At 40.0% G+C, this 26,678-nt stretch overlaps 1 protein-coding gene across 2 annotated transcripts in view; it reads right to left on the bottom strand.

Annotated features, from left to right (window-relative positions):
• Positions 1-740: 740 nt before the first annotated feature.
• LOC113012972 (paired box protein Pax-7-like) overlaps positions 741-26,678 on the bottom strand; it is a 74,191-nt gene continuing 48,253 nt past the window's right edge. For both annotated transcript variants that reach the window (XM_026153450.1, XM_026153451.1), the window contains exons 6-8: positions 22,981-23,140; positions 21,766-21,965; positions 741-1,464 (exon numbers count right to left, since the gene is read on the bottom strand). In XM_026153450.1, coding sequence (XP_026009235.1) covers positions 1,153-1,464; positions 21,766-21,965; positions 22,981-23,140 — 672 coding nt within the window. In that variant the 3' untranslated portion in view covers positions 741-1,152. The remainder of the gene's footprint in view (positions 1,465-21,765; positions 21,966-22,980; positions 23,141-26,678) is intronic.

Here is a 26,678-nt window from a genome sequence, read left to right as displayed (position 1 = left end):
TTGCATCTATTACAGCCATTAATGATTTACAAAATTTTCTACAGTTTTCACTGAAAACTCTCTCTAGGGACAACAAATACATGCACCTAGGCCTATGTCATGACAAAATAGAATGGAACTTCTTATGTGTTCTTATATGTTCCATATTTATTCCTAACAAGTTAGGGGTTACTGCAGCTGATGGGTTATTTACAGAAGAACTCTCTAATTTGAAACATTGGCTAATGAACCTGAAGAGAACGTTGGCACAGAGACTTCTGTCTGAGTGGCTGACTAACAAAACACTTTGTTGGTCCCTCTGATCACAAGAGTCATTCTAGCTTTGGCTCTCCTAACGTAGAGTGGATGCTGTGTAATCCCCTGTATTAGAGGCCTGTTTGTTAGAACAACTGATAAATTCGTCTTTCATCAAGTGGCTTCTTTACCTGAAAAACAGCCTGCCTCTGAATTAACAATCCTGATATAAATCGTATACCTAACTGGTTACCTCCCTATCATGATTTTATAAATACACATTCCTTAAACAGTGAATAAAGTGAAGATATATATAATTTTAAATGTTTTTAGTTTTTAACTTGTAGAATGCCTACAAAACAGCTAAGGCTGTTTCATTTTCAAATTCATGATGTGTTTGCTTAAAATCCAGATCTGTAAGCACCGATGTTTTAGAAAGTTTTTATTATTATTATAGATATCTGTTATTGAGTTTTATTGATACCCATTAAAAATACTTGGTATGTGACAGGAACTTTCTTGAACAAAGGAAGCATGTGTGAAAATTAGAAAGAATGGGTCTAAAAAGTGCCAGCAAGCTGTATTCCGGCATTATTAATATCGGCAGGTACCTATATGACTGAGAAAATTACTCAGTAATAAGTAAGCTTTTATCAACACAAGTATAAAGGAGCTGCTTATTATTTTCTGCATTAATGCTGTTATGACAACTTTTCCATGCATACTGATCCCTTTGTAAAGGTTTTGTTCAGTGAATGTCAGAATGAATTAGTTTATTAAATGTTTGCTCAAAAGTTATTTTGTTTTTCCATGGCAGTGAAGGACAACTAGTAATTGTAGTTTGCCAGCATAATTTGTGAAAATAGGACCACTAAGCTCAAAGGGAAAAGCATAAGGAACTCTACCCAGGAAAAGTATTTAAAAGTTATTCTTGTTAGTTAATCTGAAGTAGTAGGACTCACTCTGGCCGTACTGACTGTACTGATAGCCGGCAGCAGCCACAGATGGGTCCATGCTGTAGCTGGTGGTGCTGTATGTGGGGGGACAGTAAGACTGGGAAGAGGGAAGGCTGTCCACCGTCTTAATGGAGGCCTCAGCTGAACGCTGGCTGCAGCTGGCTGAAATACTGTTGGATGAAGTAGAGTCCAGAGTGCTGTGGAGAGGTGAGATTGGGAAATCGTGCTGTGTTTGTGAGGACACACCACTGGAGTTACTCAGGATGCTCATAACCTGCAAATAAAGAGAAGATGCATCAGAATTTACCACAGGCAACAGAGCAAAATATCTTGAGGACCACTAGCTTATGCATAAGAATAATTCTCAATCATCCTGATGAATACCTAAGCTTTAATTTGTTACCACCAAAAGGTTATTGGTTCTCACAAGATATGCTGTCACATGATTTGTCAAAGTTCTTTCTCTCTGCAGGTCACAGAAAAAGGCACAAAATACAGTTTATAAAGTTGCATGTTCAGTGTGGTTTTATTATTAGCTTATGCAGCCAAAGGACCTGTAAGCTCACACCATGGCGAGGCCTCTTTCATCTCATCCATCCACAGTTCACAAGAACAGCTATTCCTCTTAGACCATTTGTCAGAATTTAATTAAACTTATAATCAATGATCACATAATAGATCTACATCCAAAATATCCTCAAGGTCAAGGGCATTTTTCCATTTTCATAGCATGATGTCCATCCACAATAAAAGCAAATTCTTGTCCCTGATGTAGTGAACAATATTAAAAAGCATCACATCTTTGCTTTTTGCAAATGATCATAGTTTCTCTCAATATCTGCACAGGGAGGAAGACCCTGGAGCACTCATATCCAGTTTGACCTTCCCATATTTCTCATAAGTTGCAGACATGTTTCAGAGCATAGATAGAAAGTATCTGAATAGGATTACACAGATATACAGTGGTTAGCACTGTCACCTCACCACAAGAAGGCCCTGAGTTAATACATAGTAAATACATTTAGACATTGTTCTCTGGAGGGGCTGTGCTGATACCAGCTGCTTTCTGGCAGAGATTATCATGCCCCTTCCATGTTTTAAATGCACTTTAGAACAGAAAGCTGCAACACCACATACGAGCGGCCGGAGTGAGATATGGGGTTTTCACACTCCTGGGGCCTGTTCTTCGTACCTCGCTAAGTAAGTTAGCTGGATTAGATTGTTGACGATTTCGCGTGATCTTTGATCGTTCGGTTCCCCGAAGCTCATCCGGGACTTGCTGTCATAGCAACAGAGCCGTAAGCGTAAACCTGCTCGGGAGCAGGTTTACTTTATGTAAACAGGATTAGATCGCGGCCACGCAGGTATGTCCGCTTCATTTATACGAAAGCAACAGCGATATTTTTCCACTGTTTCACCATAAATAAATATTATCAATGTAACTAAAGATAATGCAGCACTTGATCCTTTTATTGATGTCACACAGATACATACAGGTCATTTCCTTAAAAAAGGGAAATGAACTATTAACATTCTATTACATGTATGTGATTATTACCGATGTAATTCATATTTCAGAGTAGCAATTGTAAATTACTTCGTGTAATCAAGATGAGAGACCACGGCTATAAAAGCGAAGGTGGATTTGGGAAGCCTGTCGCAGCCATGTCCTGTCCGTATACGTGACCAACCCATTGCGGAAGGTGCAAGATTGATAAGGAGAGTCCTCAGAATTCAGCGTATATTGCGGGATAGACAGGATCCTTTAGCTCAGCGCGACAGTGTGCTCATAGAGAGATATCGATATTCCCGTGAGGGTATTATTTACTTAACCAACTTGTTGACGAGGGGGTGCAGGACCACCACCTGTCTTTTTTTCCTCTGCCCTTTTCTTGGTTGCTGTTATGAACAAACTAACAGAGTATTACAGGCCAGTATTACCTTGCCAAGAGACGCAAAGCAATCTAAGAGATAAATATTACCATTCTGTAGAATACTCCTGTATTCCACTTTTACTTGTTCCCATGTTCTTGTGGGTCCTGTTGTGGCTCTAATGTGAAAGGGGATATAATATAACATATTATAATATAATATAATGCCATATGATATTGGACAATATAGTGTCATATGATAGATCTACCCTACCGCCTACTGGTGTTGGCCAGAGGGGCCGATGGCGCGATATGGCAGCCTGGCTACAACCGTAGCTGCCTCCACCAGTGTGTGAATGTGGGAGTGAATGAATAGTGGTATCGTAAAGCGCTTTGGGTGCCTTGGAAAGCGCTATATAAATCCAATCCATTATTATTATTATTATTAAATTACCTACGAGTTTGATTTGTCAGCAACTTTCTGCCAGCCCTCTCTCCTTGCTTTTGCAGCCTTTGCAGTGTTCTCTTGCGTTTTAATTAAACTCTGAAACTCCTGAAATCCCTCACTCATGAGTTCTTGCTCTGCTGCCGGAAAATACCGAGCACGCCCCTTCGACATTTTCGCCGACCAATCAGCGGGTTGCCGATCAATGTTTCTACTATCGATGCGTAGCCCCTTTTACGACACCCAGTGATGTCACATTCCTGCGTCCAGCTGTACTAATCGTCAACAGCAGGTGTGTTCGGGGAACCGGATTAGCGAGCTCACGGTTAGCGCGATGGTTTGGTCTTGGATGTGTCATTTTATCTTGGATGTAGTAAGCGACGTACGAAGAACAGGCCCCTGTTCTCTGTTCGCCATCTGGGGTGGGGGGCCAGGAGGAGGAGTTGGCAGTCTGATCGGGGTCTGGAATGCTGGGCTTCCCTGCTGCTGCCCGACCGGGGGCAGTCTGCTTTAGGGCTGGGTATCATCACTGATTTCTAGAGTTGATTCGATTCAATTTGATCCACGATTCGATTCAATCCACGATTCGATTCGATACAATTTGAATTGGGGAAATTTTGCCCCAGACAGTCATAAATATTATAATCCTGATCATTTTTCAGTACATATCCATATTTTTATATCAATAAAAACAAAGCTGACACTTGTGAGACTTTATCAAAGGTGTAAGCATCACAGCAGATGCCTTTGTGTCAAAGTAACTGAACATAAAACACAGAAAAACATGAGGGAGATTTTCCTGGCCTAGCTTTTTATGGCAGATAACCACCTTAAAAATATTGCAGTAGAACAAAAACGTTCTGCAGTAGAACAAAAACTGAAGAAAACCGTGAATCATCATATAAACATTACCTGATGCTGCTGAAGTGAAGCAGACCCAAGTTACAGTGGTTTAATTAGAGACACAGCTAAGTGTTTTGCAATTTTGCATAATTATAAAAAGTTTAAATTTCTTCAGTATTGAACAGTAGAAAAGAGAGTTTCTTGTCGGAAGTCAGTGGCTGACAGCACTGTACATAACAGTAGACTGGTGGGTAATAAGCAAGGAATAATGCAGAAAACAGAGATTTTTAGATGGGAAACTGTTCTTGAAGTACACTGAGAGAGAGCAAGAGAGAGAGAGCTGTGCATGAAGTGTCTTTTTATCGTGGTGGAAGCAAAACAGCAAAAGTAAGAGGGAATTCATGACGAGGTTTATGTGAAGCGAAATGTGAAGCGAAGTGTGAAGAGTAGTTTGGACTTCTTTGGTGCTGGTCAAATTTGACTGGAGAGTGATGAAACCTGCAGCATCAGAATCTAAACAGTTGAAACAGTAAATGAGAGCAGGTAAACAGATTCCAAAAAAAGATGTAAACACAAATCACGGACCCGACACATCAGAATCTGCAAGCTGTCTGCTTTCAGCCCCGATGTCCATGTACGTGCCATCAGGTGAGAAAGCCAACATCTCACTGATTCTGATGCGTCTGGTCTGTGCTTTGTGTTTACATATTTTTGTGGAATCTGTTTACCTGCTCTCATTTACTGTTTCAACTGTTTGGTGGTTGTCGAAATTTTGTGAAGTTTTAACCTGAGATTCTGGCGTTTCGGGCAAAATAAATTTATATTTGAAAATTGATTCAGGATTTTAATGAATCAATATTACGCTATTCAAGCTAGAATTGATTTTTAATAAGAAAATCGATAATCAAAACCCACCCCTAGTCTGCTTGTCTCCACCTGGACCTGGGGGGTATAAAATATGTTTGGGGAGTGTGAGTGTGTATACAGTGTTCATTTCTGTTTTTCTCCATATTGGACGACTATTGACTGTTGACTATTTGTATATGTATGTATGAGCGTGGGAAGGCATGTTTGTGTCTGTGTTTGCCTGTTTATGTCTTTGTGTCAGGTCGGGTCTTAAACTCCACTTCTCTGGGAACATCTCAGGCCCCCTCAGGTGTGTCACCCCCCACCTGGCTGATGTCCCCACTTGTCGGGTGCGTTAGTGGTTCTCGGTGTCCAGGTCTGGGTGGTGGAGTGTGTACTGGCTCACTCCCGGCGGCTTCTTGGCGGTGCCTGGTGCCCGTGGCTCAGTCGGGCCCCTTCTGGGGGTGGGGGACCCTCGGATCTTGGGTCTCTGGCCCCGGGGGCTCTGCAGGCTCCACCATGTTTCAGGCTCCACTGAAACACGGTGGAGTCTGTCACCGCAGCCCCCTGTGGCTTCTGCACCGTACCTGCTGGGTGACCCACCTCAGCTCTTCTCTAGGGTGGTGGTGCGGCTGCCCCTCCAGTTTTCATCCTTGGGCTCTCGTGCCTCCAGATGTCTGGTTTCTGGATCTCCTCCATGTGTGCTTCACCCGTGTGCACGGATGTTCACAGACACACACTATTTTCCTTGGCTGCTGCCTCTAAGCATATCGAGCATTGTTCGTCTTGTGTGCCTCTCAGCATTCAATATTTATTATTCACTGTTATTTATAGGTTGTTGCTGTGGTTTCCCTACTGTGTTTTCTTATTTTTCTTGTTTTCTTTTTTCCAGCAGATTATGATTTTTAGTGTCTTTTCTCTATGTCTCTCTTCCCCTCTGTTTTTCTTTCTCTCTCCTTTTCTTGAACTTCCATCTACGTCTTTTTCTTGCCTACCCCCTGGTCCTGTCTGTTCCAATTGTAATAACTTAAAAGTTTGAAAAAAAATATGTTTTTAAATAAATCAATAAATCAGTCAATTAATGATAAAGATCAATTAAGTGGACCAGTATGGCAAAGCCTTAATGATCTACTTGGGAAAATCAAATCTGTTGGGGATTTTTATTGGGCTTTAGACAATAATTCTGATTGCTACTGCCAGATGGGACAGGCAAAAAAGAAGAAAAGAAAAGAAATGTCGGTACAGATACTATATTGGAATAAGATTATTCATTATATTGTTTCTCCACTGAAGAACACTGAGAAATTTGACTTTGTGAACATCACACCAGTTTTATGTCATGGTAATTGTTCTAGCCAAATAAAAACTATTTTATGCTACATGTACACTCATTCATGCTTTACTATAACGCACCACTTACTGTCAGGTTGAATGTTTGTTGTGAGCAGATATAGCAATTGCGATTAAGGCTAGTGTTGCTTGTGTTGATCATATCTAACACAGTCTTCCTTTGAATCTTAGTCAGGAAGTATTTGCAAAGCATTTCAAGAGTATCAGTATGCATTCAAATATCTGATGCAATCAGAGGTAATTATGCCATTTTACTAATCAATATTTTTTGTTAGGCCAAGCATCTTCAAAATCCCAACTCCCCCATCAGTTAAAAAACAAATCAAATTAAATTTCACACTGTTAGCCTTTGCAGTAATTTCCATAGCTTAGTACTGCAAAATCAACAGTAAAAAACTCTAAAGGATGTTAGCAGTTTAGTACTGTAATTTGCATGTAATTGTGGGAAAATTCCATGAGATTACATTATTTTTATGGTAACTCACCGTACTCATGGAAACAGCTGTAAAATACAGCAAATGTAACAATTGGTGATGTTACTGAGCTTATACTATTACACCATCCGGATTTCTGTTGTTTTCTACTGTAGATCTAAGAGTAATTACTTAAATCCTCATTCAGAGTGTATTACTATAAAATGTGATTCACTGTGAAAGTAGTATAACATATAAACTACAATATACAGCATAATTTTTTAACTTAAGGAGTAAGTTGCAGCCACACTAAAATTAAATTCCTTGAGCTGAATGGAACCTCATATATTAATAAATGTATTTGTTTATTTAAACAATGTGAAACATTATTAATACTGTAAGGTTAGTATTGTGATAGAGTCGAGTATATTTTAATTATACTTTTGTAGACATTATGACATTATGCTAGTACAATTATGGTGAACAGAAAGTACATCTAAAAGTTAATTTCAAGAATACTGTTATGTACTAAAACGGGGGCCAATATAGTCCCAAGAAGCATTATTAGTATACGTACTAGTTAAGGTATACTTGGGAAATATAATTGAAGTATACTTATTTTTTGTATGGCCAGCAACAAAAACTAATGGCTACATTTAGAGTAATGTTTAAAAATGACTTCATTTAGCAGGGTGTTCCTTTTTTTCTCTTCTTATTCTTTCTTATACTGGACCTTCATTTGTTTTGTATAAGGTGGTACTTTTTAAGACACCTCTGCCTAACTACAGTGAACTAACCTAATAATATGCTCTGGTCGTCATTTTACACAAGTTAAGGTGTCACATCCATGAAACCTACACCACTAACCAGCATCAGTCCTACAACTTCACTCTCAAAATTAATAAATCCTGGGACAAGCAGAAACTGTATTTTTAGCAGTGCATTTTGTTGCAGGCCAGACTGCTATTAAATGCACTCTCCTAAAGAAATAATTCCTTTGTAGCACCACTTCGTCTTGGTTCAGAAGAGATGTCCTGGATATACGTGATAATGTAACACATTATCACAGTTTAGCGCGTTGGGTTGTGTTTTTAAAGCGATTGTTACGTTTTTAAAGCTTTTTAATGCGACAGGTGCGATAGCCGACACCACACCTTCACCTGACGTACAACGTGACGTATGACGCACACGTCAGGTATTCACTTTCTAAACAACAATGGGGATAGAAAATATTGCTCGAGGTGGTTAATGCGCCTTTCGCTGGTTGCCAACCACCATTAAATAACAACAAGAAGAAAATATTGATCTGCTTTTCTTAGTTTTGCACGTTTAAGCCGCAATTCAGACTCAAACAAAGCTGCAAGGCAGGAGAACAACATGACCATCAACTATTCTGTGCCACAGATCCAGTTCGCTGCAGCACAGAGTGATGATGAGACCGTTAACATGTGCAACTTAGAAGTAGTCAGAGGCATAGCTGGACTGGCCATCGGGCATACCGGGCATCTGCCCGGTGGGCCACTGGCGATTTTTTGTTTTTATGGGCCGATGGATTTTCTTTTTTTTTAGGAAGGGTATATATAATGAAAGGTGTCGGATTGGCCAATTGGTCATGATCGACTCTGGGCTGGACCAATTACAGCCGAAGAGGCCGGATGCACCCTCCCCCTTGTTTATCAATCACGTGATTTTCGTGCATTGCATGCCGGGAACTCGTGGCAAAACAATCCAAGTACCGCATCAAATGCAAGCATTTGCAGCACCGCAAAACGTTCTTTCCTCGGTTCCAATACCTTCTTGTTTTTTCTTTGCCGCACAAAAAAGGAATGTACAAAACAAAAGTAGAACAATGCCGGTCCGTACAGACTTGACGAAAAGACAAAGAAAAGATACGAGGAAAAAATCAAAGGAGTGAAAGGGTCAGACCGTTACGAGCACACAGAGTGGACAAAAGACGTTAGCGTGCTGCCCAACTTTCACCATGCTCAGATTTATAATTATACGGTTCTTGGAGTGAGTGCATACACTCATGAAGTTTTTAGTAACTTCAGGTCACTGCAACAAGCCCAGGAATAGTTTAGCTACAGATGGGTACAGGACCTTGAAATGCACTGTGTAGAACGAAAGACCATCGTACGAACAAAGGTAAGTTTACCAGTCTCACAAATCTTCTTCATAAATACACATTCATTAACCATTTATTAATATAACCTTTGAGCTCAACGGTAATTAATTAGTAGTGGAAATAATTTCTGGTAGCATTACAGAAATGTAGCAGTGACAATAATATTGTATGCTGTAATCGTACTGGACAATTAGTGATACAAAACAACTGTTTTATCCTGTGAATAAAAGTATATGTTTTTGTCAATGTACCATGGTAATAACAGAAGCGAAATGCAATATTGTGTCAGGACAATTCACTATTTATGCACAATAAATAAAGGAGCATAGCGCGACAATTTCTGTTCAGCGCCAGACTTGCTTGTAACCTATATCACCAATTATGTTAAGAAAAATGATGTATTAACTACTACAAAACTCTGACCTTTGTGGGAATGGTTGGAGCAGACTAACATGTGAGCTGGAGTGTTCTGAGACGTTATATTTGGTATATCCAGACCATCCGTCGGCTCTTACTTCGGAAACATGGCTTAAACCCATTAAAGTGTCGAGCTCAAATATCTTTTCATTTTTGTGCACTGTTCTCTTGTCGGCACACATTTTCTGTTTATTGAAGCCTTTTGTGAATAATTTTGATCATGTAAAAACTGGGAATTGGTCCCTATTGACAATACTCTTATTTTTTGCATTGTATATGTCATTTAGGAACTTTTTGCAACTATGTGTATTTCTAAATTTTGTGGCTTCAGTGCATGCAAATTTATATTGTTCAGTTTGCATGTTAAAAGCCTACCAAGCACCCCAAGGCTGATTATGCTTGGTAAGAAGTCATTTATGAAATAGAGTTGATTAGACCATATTAAAATTTCTGTTTGGCACAGGAGCTTTTCGTGGACGCAGGTATCCAGTCTCTGTTTTGTTAGCTCAAATTTCTGTAATTTCTTTTATAAACCAAGGTTGTTGGACATGTGTCTCAGTGAATCCAGCAAAGTAACAATATCAAATTTCACATTACATATTACTGATCAACATAGTAGTCTAGCTACACCAACAGCAGAAATACTGAAGTCAATACTGTAAAGTTTAACAGCAGCACAAACTATAAACTCCAAAATAACCATACAGTTGATTCATCTCCAGTAATTTAATTGGGCTGACTGTTTGTTAGGTGTGTTTAATGTGCAGAATAATTCCCAATTATGTCCAATTACAATATGTTAAAATGGACTTATGTACATAAGGCCATTAATAAATAACTGTACATAGCTATTTGCTTTATGACTATCTAGACAGTGTGAAGAAGTGAAGTATTGAAATTATTTTATGTTGCATAATGACAACATGTTGCCCCTATATATTTAAGGACAAAGTTCAATGACCGCCACCTGCTGGATGGTGAGTGCAGAGGGGCGTGTAATTGTTGAGCTGGACAAAGAGAACATCTTTGCTGATGCAATGTCAGTCTTCTTTGGTATTGAACCTGGAATACCAGGAGTCAGCGTGTGCAAGGTTTTTTGTAAGGATAAACCCTGAAGAGGGAACAAAATGTACCTCCAAGGTTGGGACAAGCAGAAGGACTGGGACCACTGTGAAGCATGTCACATCAGTCACAACTTTCCTCCAGCGGCTTACTGAATTTGAGTGGAGAACTTCAAATTAGGTAACTGTTTTTGCCATTTTTAGTGCATTTCTTGTATAATTTAAATGACCAATGTGTTGTTACCCATGTCTCCAAAGATGATCCATGGCCCATGCTTTCTGGACATTTACACAAGACGAGCAACAATGAAGACAAGCTCTCTTGCCATCTTGCAAGACGCTGTCTCTGTCCAATAGGTTTTTTGAGTGCAACAGTTTTGATTTTTTTTTCCTTCTTTTACCCGTTTGTTAAAAATTATTTCAGCTACTTACACTTTAATTGTCACATGTATTGTCTCACCCTACAAATCAATGAACTCAGTCCACAAAGCAAGATCAGGGTTCAGTGCAGGTCAGTCAAGTTCCTTCACACCACACATGCTCATCCATGTCATTGTGGACCCTGTTTTGTGCATTGATTTGGTGGTGTGAGCCAGTATTTTGGACAAAGTGTATATAAAGGCAGAAGTGTGGGGCTTGATATTATATTCATTACAATTCAGTTTATTTGTATGGTGCCAACAAAATGAATGCCAAGCCACTTCACATTGTAGGTTTAAGACCCTACAAAATATAACTAAGAAATCCCAACACTTGAGCATATGTTGTCTGCCATGATATGGATATGACATAATATCATTATTGTTTGTACAACCATCTGAGAAAATAATGGATTACATGGTTTAGTAAAAACAAGTGCTTCCTCAATGAAAATATGTTTTCAGTTCTTTTCAGTTTTTGATTTTGGAAATGTGTATTTCAGCAGGGAAGAATCAGAATTGAAATAAAGTGGTGTAAAGCACATGAATTATATTTTGTGTGTGCGTGTCTATCTATCAATCAATCAATCCATCCATCCATCCATCCATCCAATTTTTTTGGAACCCTCCAGTCTCTTACAGTATGTTACTGTTAACTGAAATTACGGTAAATTACGACCTGTTAAACAGTAAATGACCGCCTGTTGGGACACGGTATCCTCTAGCAGAGATGAATATTTTTGGTACTGATGATGTGTGATAACGGTAAGTTACTGGTTAATATATTGCAGTTTATTACCTTGCAGCGGGCTTACAGTGACATACCGTGAATAAACGGTAGTATACCAATTTCTTAATCACAGTATGATGTTACTTTGTTGACGTAATTTACGACATAACGACATAACGGGATCTCACTGGCGTCACTGTCGCCAGTAAGATACCGTAAAAAAGGCTACGGTGCGTTACCATAATTTGTCCAAGAGTATTATACCACACCAGCAAAAAACGGTATCATCCTGCAGAACGGTAAGCTACCGTAACACGGCGTCACAGTATGACGCTGGCAACAGTGACGCCAGTATGTTACTGTAAAGTGGCGATGAAAAGTCTAACAGTGCAGGAAGAAATATCTTATTTTGGGACAGATAAGTGCCACAATTCTGTTACCATTATGTCAACAATAAAGACACACTCAGCAGTAAATCTCCTTGAGTAAGTCACAATATCAAATAACCGCTGTGAAAAATACTGCAACTACCCTGACTCATTGGAGACAAGTGCACTCTTTGGTCATGATACAAGAACTTGTAAAAACACAAGCATTTAAACAGAAAAGCAGATGTTATTTCCAGGTTATAGTTAATATTATCTGTAGCCAATCAACACCCACATTTTATCCAAACCACAAGAACCAGAGAGGCTTAACACTTCTCTACCCACTCAGTCAGTCAGACAGAACTCAGTGGATATGTTTAGTTTTTACTGAGGGAGAAGGAGAGGGTAACACTCTAAGTGACAAATAAAGAAAAATATATCCTACAAACATCAGTGGGTATGATTTAAATTCCTCAGCTTTTCTGGCAGCTTTCTTGAGTAGGTCTTGCATTTTATTTATATATTTTCTTGATAAAGCTGCTTGGTTTGCGTCTTGCCAAACTAAAGCAGCGTCTGTGTTTCAGGGGATTTCCAATTAACACCCCACACCCCCATCTCGTATCCATTTCTCATTACGGGAATGATGTAAATATATGTGCTCATCCTTTTTGATTTGTTGACATGGTAGCATGCCAGTTGACAGCATGCCCAGTCAAAGGGCTTAGTACTGCAAATTTTAATAGCAGCTGAGCCTAGTATTAGGTACAACTGTCATTGATATTCAGGTGCATAGAACTATGTCTCCATGTCTACACACTGTAAACTGGGGCGCTTTTTTGTAAATAATATTTAATTGAGGATGGAGGTGGTTGGTGTGTGTGTGTGTGTGTGTGTGTGTGTGTGTGTGTGTGTGTGTGTGTGCGGGGGGGCTACAAATGCTCCCATTTCTTGAATAAAACTCAACACATTTCCTCATTGAGGAAGCAGAAGCATATATTACAGTATTGCTGGGGGTGGATGGTGTGCAGGCAAGCCCCCCCCCACACACACACACACACACCCTCCATCCCACCTCCTTATCTCAGGCCGACAGTTGTCGGGAATCACGAGCAGAGGCCTGAGTTAGTGCGGCAGGCAGGCCTGGGGATATGGATCAAAGAGACAGAGCTGGAGAACCAAAGAAGCTCTGATCCCCCAACACTGAAACGCACTCTATTCTATCCTTACTCACCCACTCTCCCTCTCTCTCCATCTCTCTCTCTCTCTCTCTCTCTCTCTCTCTCTCTCTCTCTCTCTCTCTCTCTATCTTTCACCCTGACATCAAATGGCAAGCCAGAGAGCTTCACCATTCCAAAGCAGGCTAAATCTTCCTCTCACAACAAATTGGAGAGAAAATGTGAGAGGAGAAATGTGTTGTCATGGTGTGCTGAGGTGTTGGGGTCACTATAGGAAAATAATCATTTCATCTTTCAAGCCATGTCACTGAATTTTCTGACCTGATAAAAAGGTATTCGTGAAGCATTTCTGGCTGCGTGACTGAAAAGAAGAAGAAAAAATCCTCACCATTTAGAATGCTGTAAAACAAAATTTAATTTGTCCAAAAAATAGAGTGCTGCTTAAAAAAGGTTTCTTTTTCAGAGAGGTTTGAAACAGCTCTGTTTGTAAAGCTGTGAAATTATCCCTATTTACATGCAGTGCCATCACAGGGATAGTATTTCACACTGTCATTTTGTCTGTCTGTCAGTAACTGTTGGAACTGGGATGTACTCAGTCTCAACATGAAAGTCCACCTCTAATTCTTTCCCATTCAATTTAAGAGGAGGTGGTGCAGAAATGGCTTGTGTGAATTACATTGCAAATGCAATATAGCTGTTTCAAATTGAATTACTGGCTGTCAGACATACAGCATATCGTCTTCCTGCCATTTTGAAGTGAGATCTTAAGAAATTCTCCCTGCATTGTTATCTCATGTAAATGCTTGGGAACATGATGAAAGGGTCAATGCCAGTAAAGCCATAATGGAAACCCTTCAGCCGGGACTCAGAATAGACCAAGAGGACAATAAACAGAATCCAGCAGCCTTTACTGCAGGCAAATTTCATGTCAGGAATGAATACTGTTTCAGTCAAATGAATTTACTAGAATGGATTTGAATTTAAAATTTGATAAGATGTACTCCACAGTGGACTGATATGTCATGGCTTTGTTTTACCATAAAACAGGCAATAGTATAAATATACTTGAAAGGATGATACACTTATTTTAAACTTATTTTAAACGAAAGATTTAATTTTGTTAATGAAATCTTCAGGCTGCTTAAGATTATCCAGTATTTCTGTCAGGGTCCTGGGACTGGGCGACCCAGGATCCCTGAGCAGTTATGTATTATATTATTATTATTATTATTATTATTATTATTATTATTATATGTATTTTGGTATGGCTGCTGCTCTCCTCCATGATTGTAGATGTGAGTGTGTGTGTTTATGTCTGCGGGGATGCTTGGAGGATGGAGCTCAGCCACCTGCAGGCCTGAGGGGTGTGGCCCTGCGGAAGGACTGGCCACACCCGAAGCCACACACCTGCCGCTGATCAGGGCTCGTCGGTGGGAGCTACTTAGGAGAGTCTTGGAGCTCCCACCGACGCGGGATCATTGCATGAGACTCCACGTTAGTCACCCTGTCTAAGCTAAGTCTGAAAGTGTATGCCTGCCGGTCTGAGTGTCCTGACAGCTGCCGTTATTGTTTCCCGCAGGAAGAGCGTGGAGGGCACGGAGAGCAGCGAGCACCGGGGGGTGCTGACACGGGAGCAGAGAGCATACGGACTATTCACGGGAGACACGACACGGGAGTCTGGGAAAATACGGGGAGTTATTGTTACGTTGTTTTTCACCTTGTAAATAAACACTGCCTATACATAGAGCACCGCGCCTGGGTCCTCCTTCCCCACTCCTTCCACGGTGTGCCATGCCATACCGTGACAGAATGATCCCGCCACGTATGGACCCAGCGGTCTCTGAGGAGAGGCTCAGGAGGGAGGTTATGGACAGGGTTTACAGACTCTGTGAGTTATGGTGGGAGAAGCCATACAAGACCATACAGACCATACAAGAAGTTTTGGGCATCAGCTTTGATGACTAAAATTCTATTGTTTTATTAGTTCATTACTTTATTATATTTATATTTATGTAGCTTGCCATCACCAGTGTGTGAATGTGTGTGTGAATGGGTGGATGACTGGTTGTGTAAAGCGCTTTGGGGTCCTTAGGGACTAGAAAAGCGCTATACAAATACAGGTCATTTACCATTTTACCATATTTATTGTTTTATTAGTGCATTAATCAGTTGATATGTGTGTCTGTGTATTGCATCCTATACAGTTTATCAATGTAGCTTACTAATCAAGCAAAGTAGTAACCTGATAACTTATAACTCTACCTGCTTGTCCATTTAATCTAACTTCTGGCTAAAAAGGAACAATATGCCAAAAACACAGCTGTTTCAAAATGTTAAGTCTGTGGTTTTGTTCCAGTAGCCAACTTCTCATCAGTATTTATACCGATTTTTATCTATGTACAGTAGTCCCTCGTTTATCGCGGGAGTTATGTTCAAAAAATAACCCGGGATAGGTGAAATCCATGAAGTAGCCGACTTTATTTTTTACAATTATTATAGATGTTTTATGGCTGTAAAACCTCTCACTACACACTTTATACACTTTCCTCAGACAGGCATGATCATTTTCACACGTTTCTCTCTTGTTCAAACAATCTCAAAGTTTAAACCTTCGTAGAAAAATAAGTCCAGTATTATAGAAATCAAAGATCAAATCCTGTTTTCAGGTCCAGAAAATGGGAATAGAGCAGCTGCCAGAGAATTCAACATTAATGTATCAATGGTACGGAAGTAGAGGAAGCAAGAAGAATGAGTCGAATAAAGTTTGACTTATCTAATTGTTTTGTTTTGCTTAATGCGCCTTATAATCTGAAAAATATGGTAACTTCCACCTTCCTTTAGCATGTCCAGAAGTCCAACTTTTTGTGTGATGGTTAGCATCTTACTCTGCCTTTTGGGTTCTACCGCAGGAGCCTTTGACATTTCGTCAACTTTGTTGTGTTTGTTGAACTTACAAACATACAGTACAGCACTTCAGAGTCACACTGCTAGCGATCGAAGATTTATGTAAATTTGACAAGCTGAACGCATTCTGTACTGTACAGGAGACACGGCAAGAGATGATTGACAGCCAATCAGAACACAGAACACAATGCGCTGTATTAAAAAAAAAAACATGGAAAATTGCACACAAAACACGAAACAGCGAGGTGAAGCGTTATAGTGAGGAACCACTGTACACACTCTCCACAAACTTCCTTTAGTCTCCTTTCTTATCCCTATCTCTCCACAACAACCTTTGGTCACCAAATCATAATGTTCCTTCTTCTGTCAATAAAAATAGGAGAAGTGGACTTCTGATGATGTCATGGATGGATAGATAGCCAAACTTCTCAGCTCTCGATAGTCTGCAATAAAATCCCCTGAAATCTAACAAGAATAGTGCTAGAAATTGTTCCAGTGGTATATAACTTTAGGGTGATTGATATGGGATGAACAAAAGAGGTTATTCCAAGAGTGAGATGCAAGACGAACAAGAGGACATGCATGACATGTGAAGACATGAGGCTGGAAAAGATGTCGTCAGTGAACCTCCGCAGTCTGCTAGAGACTCACTCGATTGAAAATATAAGTAAGGAACTAAAAGAGCTTTAAAAAAGACATCAGGAAACCCTCCAGTCTTTTGGTGAGAACCTGAGAAATGACATGAGGAAAGACCTGGATCATTTCAAAAATGAAATCCAAACATGCGACTGGAGAAATGGGAGGAGTGGGGAATAGAGGCCGACACAGCTCTCATTAAAAGTTTGGAAGGACAAGAAAGCCTGCAGGAAAAATTACCAGAACTAGAGTCAAGATTGAGGATGAATAATATTTGTATATTCAGTGTTCAGAGGAAAAGAAGGCGACTCAGCTATCAAGTTTGTGCATGAATTACTCAGGCGTGAGGTGGATCTTTTGGATGAGCTGAACCGCACAACTCATTAACTGGGACATCTGTGGATAAAGCCCCACCAAGACCCATCATTGTGAATTTCCTTTAATTCATCACTAAAGAGAGAATTTTGAGGGAGGCATGGAAAAAAAAAAAGATCCACGTTAAAATTAAGAGCAGATTCTCAGAATCATTGGAGCCGTGGTAGAGGCAGTGTGGGGACCTGTGTGCCAATCACACCCATATCTTTTGAACAACAAAAAAAAGGCCATTTTGGATAAAATTCAAATTTAACTGTATAAATTACTTAGATATAAAATACCTAAGTGCGAAGATCTTTCTTTTTTGTCATTTTAGCAAGGCTTTTGTTAATTGCTTGTAAAAAGTCAATAAGCAGAAGATGCTACAAAGCTGAATCACCAAATTTAGATCACTTCAACAGGGATATCAAATGGTATTTATATTTTGGAAAAGATGACTTTTCAGCTCAGATTAAGGGGAGAGAAGTTTCATAAAAAATGGCAAAAAATGACTTCCTACCTTCAAGGGACTCAGGATGCTGAGGATAAAAATTACTTATGATGTGTACTGTACAGATCATCATATGGACTTGTGAGCCCAGGCTCACACAGTGCTACTCTGCAAGCCATTTAGACCATTTAGATCAGAAAAAAAATCTTAAATAAATAAACAAACCTGCCACTCCATATGAACAGCAATATTAAACGGTTTTCGTAAAGCCATCCTAGGTGGGCTAGAACCAATCCCAGCTGTCCGGCAGGAGGCAGAGTACACCCTATACAGTACACCAGCCATTGAGGTGACAATGCTAACCACACCACTGCGCTGTAAAACTGTTAATTAACTGATTAATTTTGGATTCCATCTATAACAATGTTTTCTTTAATAAACTTTTTTTTCAATATAGTCATATATTGTGAAAGACTGAAGTTGGTTATTAAGAACAAGAAAAAAAAACGTAATTTAAGGTATGTGTTAGCACATGTAGTCTAGAATTTGCATCGGGATATGGATGGGCTACCATTCGGAAATATTCAAAATACTATACATATTATGTTTTGCATCAGATTATTGTCTTAAAATTAAATCTTGCTTTTGTTTTGGTTCAGTGAGTGAGTGGGTGCCTATATGACCTGTTGGTATGATGTTCTTTTTATGAAATCCTGTATTAGTTTTATGCCAGATATAGCTGGTCTCAAGCCTTCTAAAAGTCTTTGTCTTGTTAGTCCATAGATTCATTAAGATGGGGGTTTTTCTTTGTTTGTTTGTTTTGCTTTTGTCATGTGAGATGAGTTCTTGTATTCTTTTTGGTATCTTTTTTGGTCAACGGTGTGGTTTTTTTGCCCATTCTCCCATGGATACTATAGATATCATTTTTGCCCAGTATCTTTCTTATTGTTGAATCACAAACAGTGATCTTAACTGAGACAAAATAAGGCCTGCAGTTCTTTATATGTTGTTAAGTGTTCTTTTGTGACCTCCTAAAAGAGTCTTTGGCTGTGTTGGAGTACGCATTTTGAGACCTATTACGTCACAGTGACATGACGACAGCTGTCCCAACCCGAAGTGTACTCCAAATGTGTACTCCAATGCGCCATCGATTTCCCCAAATTTGAAGTGTGGTCCGGTGTACACTTCGTGGTCCCATATGTTCCACAATTCATAGCGCGGCGGTGGGTATAAAAATATACGCCATTCAATAGTTGACCATAATCTTACAGAGATGTGATGTTTTTATACATAATTAAAGTCAGTCATATATCCACAAACACAACAAGCTGAAAGTCTGTGATGCTGCTCGGTTTGCAGTCCTGAATATCACGGCACAAGCAGGATTCACTGCACTGTTAATGTTAGCTATGTTATATTGCTGCCTCTGTTTGGTGGTGTCAAGCCAAACGGACTGTGTGTTTGAACGAGCTGACGGTTCACTCGTTAAGCTGAAAGAAAGATGCTTTAATCACAGGAGTCACACATGTGTCCACTGTACCATCTGGGAACTCTTCTTGTTTAGCACTCGTAATAACACAAACACTAAATACTCCTTCTCTTGTGCTGTGCCCTGATGATCCAGCAGGACAAACTCAGCAGTGTATGAGGAAGAGCAGGAGGAAGAGCCAGCAGGAGCTGACAGATGGAGAGAATAGACAGACTGTTCCCTGTTTGTGTAGGACTGCTAGAAAAGTTTAAAATAACTAATTGTCTGTCCTGAATCAGTCTTATTAGTTAATGTTCAAATAATTTTATCATTCCAGTGTTCTCAGTGTGGGAGAAAGTACTCAGGGCCTTCAAGTTAAACACTATGAAAGGCAGAAACAAGTTTAATATTCAGAAACCTAAAGTATGTATAAGCAGCAGAATGGACCTAAAAATAAATGTTTGTTTCAGTTCTATGAAGCTTTGAGTATTTTGGATTAGTAGTACTGCTGTGTTTGTTGTATCATATTGCTGTAATTTTGCTTTATATATAGATGCTTCATATATTCTGAGGTAAGTTGATCTATAGTGTTACATCATATTCTATAGGGATGTTATGTGTTTGTATACTTTCTGCCCAGTTTGACCCATTTAGCAGAAGTCAGACTGTTTAAGGCTCTGATATCTATTCTGTATGAATTAAAGCAGTTATGACATGGTATGATTTTCTCACCCAATAAAGGAATATTTAATATATGAGTCTACTCTTCATTCTATCAGCAACAGTTATCACAGCTCGTACATTTTCTTTTTACGCATATATGTAAGCATTGAGCCAAATTTAGTAATGCCAACATATTAAAAGAACAATATTTGTCTCTTATATATATTACATCTATATATACACTGTCAAAGATACTTGTTTTTGAGTGAAGATTCAAGGTGATTGGAAATTTAAATAAATGCAACTTGAATCTTTACTGAAGCTCAGTATTTGACACAGAGTTCATGCTCACTGCTCTAATATATCATAATAATCTGAGAATGAATATAATATTGTCCATATTATATTTACATTAAAGTGAGATGATTTTAGTCTCATGAACAACATTAGCTAATTGTTATTTACTAGCTAATCTTGAAATGACTGTTCAGTACAGAAATGAAGCCCAACAATTATGTTTTTACAGTCCCGTGGTCTCAGCCTCAGATACGCAACTAATCAAAGTGATGTCATAAAAATGAATGAACAACAAAACATTTTTTTCTCCTTCATTTCTGTCAAACAATGCTGTATGAAACGTTTCTCGCGGTTAGTATCATGGTTGCTAGGGAACCTGAGCAGGCTAGACCGTCCCATTTCACAAGCCTCTCACTTCCGCACTTCTCGTACTTCCTAGTACGCGCCGTACCTAGTACACAAACTGCGCGTACTCCGAAGCATACGGTCGCTGGATTGGGACACAGCCACTATTGTAGTCTTAGAGTCATTTTGGTCTCAATGTAATTGACTGGTGTCCCAAGTGCATTAATGCATTTCAGTCCAACAGTGACAAGTTTAATCGATGTATCATTTGTTTGGCCGTAGTCCTGAACTCTCTGAGGCAGACGGAGCTCGCGGCCAGCCTCAAGAAGTGTGCAGTTGGATGGAAGGTGGTACAGTATCTGTGGTACCATTTTGGGAGGAGGGCAGGTGCACCCCAGAACAGACAAAGCAGCAGGGATCACATCCTGCTCAGACCCCAAGAACAAAAAAAAGGTGACTAGTTTCTTGGGACTGGCTGGTATTACCGTCAGTTCATGTAGAACTCGGCAGGGATGACCAGCCCCATGACAGACCTCACCTGAAAGGGTGCCCCAGATCCAGTGTTCGTGCAGGTAAGTAGGGGTCTATTTTTGGAACCCATATTCCACATTCCTGACTTTTCTCTCACTTTCATCCTGCAGACCGATGCCTTGAACAGGGGTCTGGGGTGTATTTTGTCCAAGCAGTTGGGGTTGATTGCCTGCCTGCATATCAGGTCCTTTTGTATCACATCACTCAGTTGACTTTGTCAATGAGAAATATTTAAAAATAAGATTTTATTTGGAACATCTACACTAACTTGTTGTACTGTGGATCATGACAAGAAATGCTAAGCTTAAAACTTACCATAGAGCCATCTGGTTTGTAGTGTCACTACAATCAGGCTCCACACCATAATTAAAATGTTTATTTTCCACAATGGAAATTAATATTTACCTATGGTCATGTTGCGGGAAGCTGCCTAACTTACTCTAGCCATAGCAACAATATACTTGAATGTCTTGTAAAAATATATAACACAAAAAGACTACTGTGACTAAAACACTGTTGGTGAAAACCCACATGCATTATTTCCAGCTCATAATCATGACAGTGCTGTATGAAGTATCACTGCTCCAAGTTGATCAAGTAAAAGATAGACAAAGACTTTAATTTCCTGGTTAAAAGTATCAAAGGCATTAAATGTCAAAATCCATTTTGGTCTATGGCTTGTTTTTTTATTTCCTATTTATATTGAATTAACAACTACTTATCCCCTTCTTTTCTTGCATTTTCAAATGAATATGAATAGAATAAATTATATACACTGAATAGAGTCCTTTCATGTTATATATTTTTATTCATGACTGAGTAAATGCTTATCCTCGTGCATAAAGCGATAAAGCAGGACTTGCCTGTGGAGATAGCCCATTGCTGACAGGGTTGACATGGTTACTAGGAGTACTAGAGTTCATGAAGGTATCAGTGTAGCTGGAGAAGCTGTGCCGGTTGGTTGCCAGACCATAGGCAGTGCTGCCGTCAGGACTTGATAAACCACTCTGGTGCATGGTGGAAGGAGGTAAGGGTTGGGGACGGTGAACAGTAGCCCCACCATCTGAAAAGTAAAACACTTCACACATTGGTTCCTTCCTTTATGTAAATAAGACACTAGCTAGGCTAGGCTACCTGTTCTACCAGTTTGTATACCAGATGAGAAAAAACACATTCCCGAACATATATATATATTTAACACCAACATATAAACAACGCAAGTTTGACAACTTAAGTACACCACCATGATGCCCCACAGTATGTTGAACAGAGACCTGCATAGTGTGGATGTGATACCAAATAGGCTTAATTGGAGGCTTCTGTATCTACTTTAGGATGTCTTTACAACTAAACACAACAGGGAAAACTGGGTTAAACCTGACTGACATTTTGATAGTTACAATTACAAATATTTCCAACAGCAGGTTGTATCACACCTCTCTCTCTGTCTGGGAATTTTTCAGCTTTTTCCAAAATCTACCAAAACAAAATTCATAAACCTTGGAGCAGTGGCAGAGGACGGGCAAAGGAACAACCTGGCATGGAGATTTTGTTTTGTTAAAACTGCAAAATATGCATTGACGTTGGTAGACAATACAGTTTCTTAATGCTTTTCAATACAGTACTAATTCTGTGAGTGCTTTGATGACACGCTAACATTAATTGGGAATGCATACTCTCTGCAATCAGTTTTTTATTCTGTGAAACCACCTAATAAGTCATTCTTATAATTGAAACAATACTTTTATTCTGAGGCAATATGCTTTAATGTACTAGATAGAGGACAACACTGCAGTTTCTTCTGCTAGAGATAAGACATTATTGGCATATCAGGACCTCTTCCAGAGAAAAACTTAAATTGATCATTAAATTGTTCCATGCATCCAGTCAAAAAACACACACACACACACACACACACACACACAAAAAAGACCCAGCAATATAGGTGTAAAAGTGCCTATCATGAATCATTATTTGTTGGTAAGAACATGGCCAAAATAGCATAGTATCCACGAACTCCTTAGGAAAACCTATAGGTCACATTTGTAATCTGTCAGTGAAAGGATTATCTGTTCTACCTTGAGTGTTGGTCGGGTAGTTGGATTCTGGCAGCTGATATGTAGGAAGTGTTGGCATCCCTGCAGGAGGAAATCCACCTGGCAGAAGGTGATTGAATGCTGCAAGTTGATTGGCTCCTGCTTGTTTTCGCCACCTGGCCCTTCGATTGCTAAACCACACCTTGAAAGAGAAATATATATAAATAAGCTGGAAGGAAAACACCAAAAATGATAAATGGCCTGTATTTGTATAGCGCTTTACTAGTCCCTAAGGACCCCAAAGCGCTTTACACATCCAGTCACACACCCATTCACACACTGGTGATGGCAAGCTACATTGTAAACACAGCCACCCTGGGGCGCACTGACAGAGGTGAGGCTGCCGGACACTGGCGCCACCGGGCCCTCTGACTACCACCAGTAGGCAACGGGTCAAGTGTCTTGCCCAAGGACACAACGATCGAGACTGTCCAAGCCGGGGCTCGAACCGACAACCTTCCGATTACAAGGCGAACTCCCAACTCTTGAGTCAGCTGAATAGCTGAATTTAAAATCAGCAAGAATTTGCACATTTACATTGATTCTATTCTGATGCCATGCTCTAGGTCTCACAGATTCTCCGCTGAAAGAGAATTTTACCTTTTCTCACCACAAAGTACATACAGATAGTCCTTTTGTGAAATTTCACACAGAGGGCAAGATCCACATTCAAAAGCCTATATTTCATTGTCCCGAATATCTGAAATGATTCAGGACATATAACTTACTCTAAGCATTAATATATTGGGACATGCCATCATTTCAAAGGTAAAACTTCAGCAAATTAATGTTTGTAGTGTGTGTTTCTGTGAGTAAATAATTTTTTTTTTCATTATCCACTGTTTCTTCTTGACATTTAGTCCTGCATGTTTGTTTTCATTTCAATTAAACTATACCACTCACATGATTTAACACAGGCATACTTAACACCTACACATCTCTAGGGTCACAGCAGAAATCTTTGCATTGCTTGCAGCTTTCTACCTGCCCACTTTTTCCAGGAATCTTCTTTTTTCATTTAGTGCAAACGAAAATGTGACTTTTATGTAGAGAAGCTGATTTGGACTTCTATATCTGCAGAGCAGACTTAAATTATTACAGCAGGCGTTGTTGCCTTGAGGTACTTGCGCAAAAACCGCAGAAGTAGATCATACGGTCTCACTACCTCTGTAGAAGAGACGTGACGGAAAGGAAACAGAATATGACCTATCATCATTTTAACATGATATCTTTGGATTGCTTTCTAATGCAAGGATGCATAGATGTGGAATGTATATGTTTGTACATTTATAGATACATATTTCTGGCACATTTAGAGACATATTTAAGGCTCTGTGTGTGGAACCCATGTTCCACATTCCTAACTTTTCTCTCCCTTTTATCCTGCAGACCAATGCCTTGAACAGGGGTCTGAGGGGGTATTTTGTCCAAGCAGGTGGGGTTGATTGCCTATCTACGTGTCAGGTCCTTTTGTATCACATCCCTCAGTTGACATTGTCAATGAATAAATCTTTAAATATAAGACTCAATTTGGAAAATCTACTCTGGGACAAGAAACACTAAGTTTAAAACTTGCCATAGAGCCCTCTGGTTTGTAAGATTTCCTCAGTGAGAAAGTGTCTCTATAGTCAGGCTCCACACCATAATTAAAATATTTATTTTCAGGAGCGGGACCACACCTCCAAACATGTTCCTTCCGGTTGTAATCTATATAGGTTTTCCCCAGTTCTGCAAACTGTTCATTCTCGTTCATTCCCCAACCTCCCTCCCTCTTTGTTCTCAATTCTTTAACTTCTTCACTCCTATTTAGTACATGGGAATCTGCCAGGCCTGGGAGCCGTCGCCAGTCCCCTTCGAAGCCTTCCCTAAACCGCAGCTCAATTCATGTCCAAGCATTCGCCTTTACCTACTAAAACGCTGTCAAACCTAAAATGAGGATGTGGGCCCAGCTAGTGAATCGAGCCTAAAGGATAATGTACCAAAGCTATCCTTGGAATTCAAAACAAAAACTGAACTTCATATCAGTTGCGCCAACATCGCTGTGGAACAAGATAAAAATCCATCATCCAAGGAAAGTCTCCACAAAACTCAATCCACTCCCTAGGCTTCCTTTCCTCCTGCTATGGCAGACCACTCCTCCACAGTGGCGCCCTGTTCCACTCCTGTATTTGCTGACCTCTGTACCCTCCAACCACCCACCAAGAACGTCACTGCAGACTCTGGAGTGACTGAAAAAATGAGATCACAGATACAAGCTGGGGAAATGAGCTTCCTCCTTAGATTGGATGGCTTCTCCCTTAGCGATAGGGTAAAGGGATTAGCGATCCAGGGGGGGCTCAGAGTAGAGCTGCTACTCTACCACATCAAAAGGACCCAGTTAAGGTGGTTCAGGCATCTGATGAGGATGCCTCTGGGAACAGTTTCCTGTGCATGTGCCCCCGAGAGGAAGTCCTAGGGCAGACCTAAGACATGCTGGACAGACTAAATCTATCAGCTGGCCTTGGAATGCATTGGTGTTCCCAGGAGAAGGCGGCTGGGGAGAGGAAGGTTTGGGCTTCTCTGCTTAGGCTATTGCCCTCTCAACCAACCCCAGATAAGTGGAAGAAAATGGAAGGATGGATAGTTAAATTGAATTGACCTCAACAGCTGGTGAAGAGATGAATGCTTCCCTCCAAGAATGTGGACAAGTGGAAGAAGAAATTATCTGACAGATAACTAACTCAAGCAGAGAAAGCAATCCTTTTGAATGATTTTAATTTTGATGTCAAATCAAAAAAATCTCGCATTTGGAACTAATTACAGCCACAGATTCAGTAATCCAAAAGAACAACACTGTGGATGCAGAGACAGAGCAACTGCAGAGGAAAGTGTCAGCCTGTCTTAGCAACACAAGGCCCCCTGTCTGATGCACTTGAAAACAGACAATGCTTCTGATCACATCTCATGCAACAGATTATACCCAAGGGAAACTATACCGAGTCAGTATGGTGTACCAGTGATACCTAAATAAGGGGGTATTTTTAAAGTTCATTGTCAGTGTGATCAATCAGTTACCTCCAACACCTCAAAGTTCCTGGCTTGAAGTTTGTGGAGAAAGGGAAAGATGCTGTGAGGGCAGAAGAAATAAGTGTCTCTTACGACATTACAGTGGGGCAAAAAAGTATTTAGTCAGCCACCGATTGTGCAAGTTCCCCCACCTAAAATGATGACAGAGGTCAGTAATTTGCACCAGAGGTACACTTCAACTGTGAGAGACAGAATGTGAAAAAAAAATCCATGAATTCACATGGTAGGATTTGTAAAGAATTTATTCGTAAATCAGGGTGGAAAATAAGTATTTGGTCAACAACAAAAATACAACTCAATACTTTGTAACATAACCTTTGTTGGCAATAACAGAGGTCAAACGTGTACTATAGGTCTTTACCAGGTTTGCACACACAGTAGCTGGTATTTTGGCCCATTCCTCCATGCAGATCTTCTCGAGAGCAGTGATGTTTTGGGGCAACACGGACTTTCAACTCCCGCCACAGATTTTCTATGGGGTTGAGGTCTGGAGACTGGCTAGGCCACTCCAGGACTTTCAAATGCTTCTTACGGAGCCACTCCTTTGTTGCCCGGGTGGTGTGTTTTGGATCATTGTCATGTTGGAAGACCCAGCCTCGTTTCATCTTCAAAGT

The sequence above is a fragment of the Astatotilapia calliptera genome, chromosome 20 (assembly GCF_900246225.1).
Source record: "Astatotilapia calliptera chromosome 20, fAstCal1.2, whole genome shotgun sequence".
NCBI lineage: Eukaryota > Metazoa > Chordata > Actinopteri > Cichliformes > Cichlidae > Astatotilapia > Astatotilapia calliptera.
The sequence above is the reverse complement of the archived record's forward strand: the minus strand, read 5'-3'. Positions and strand labels throughout refer to the sequence as shown.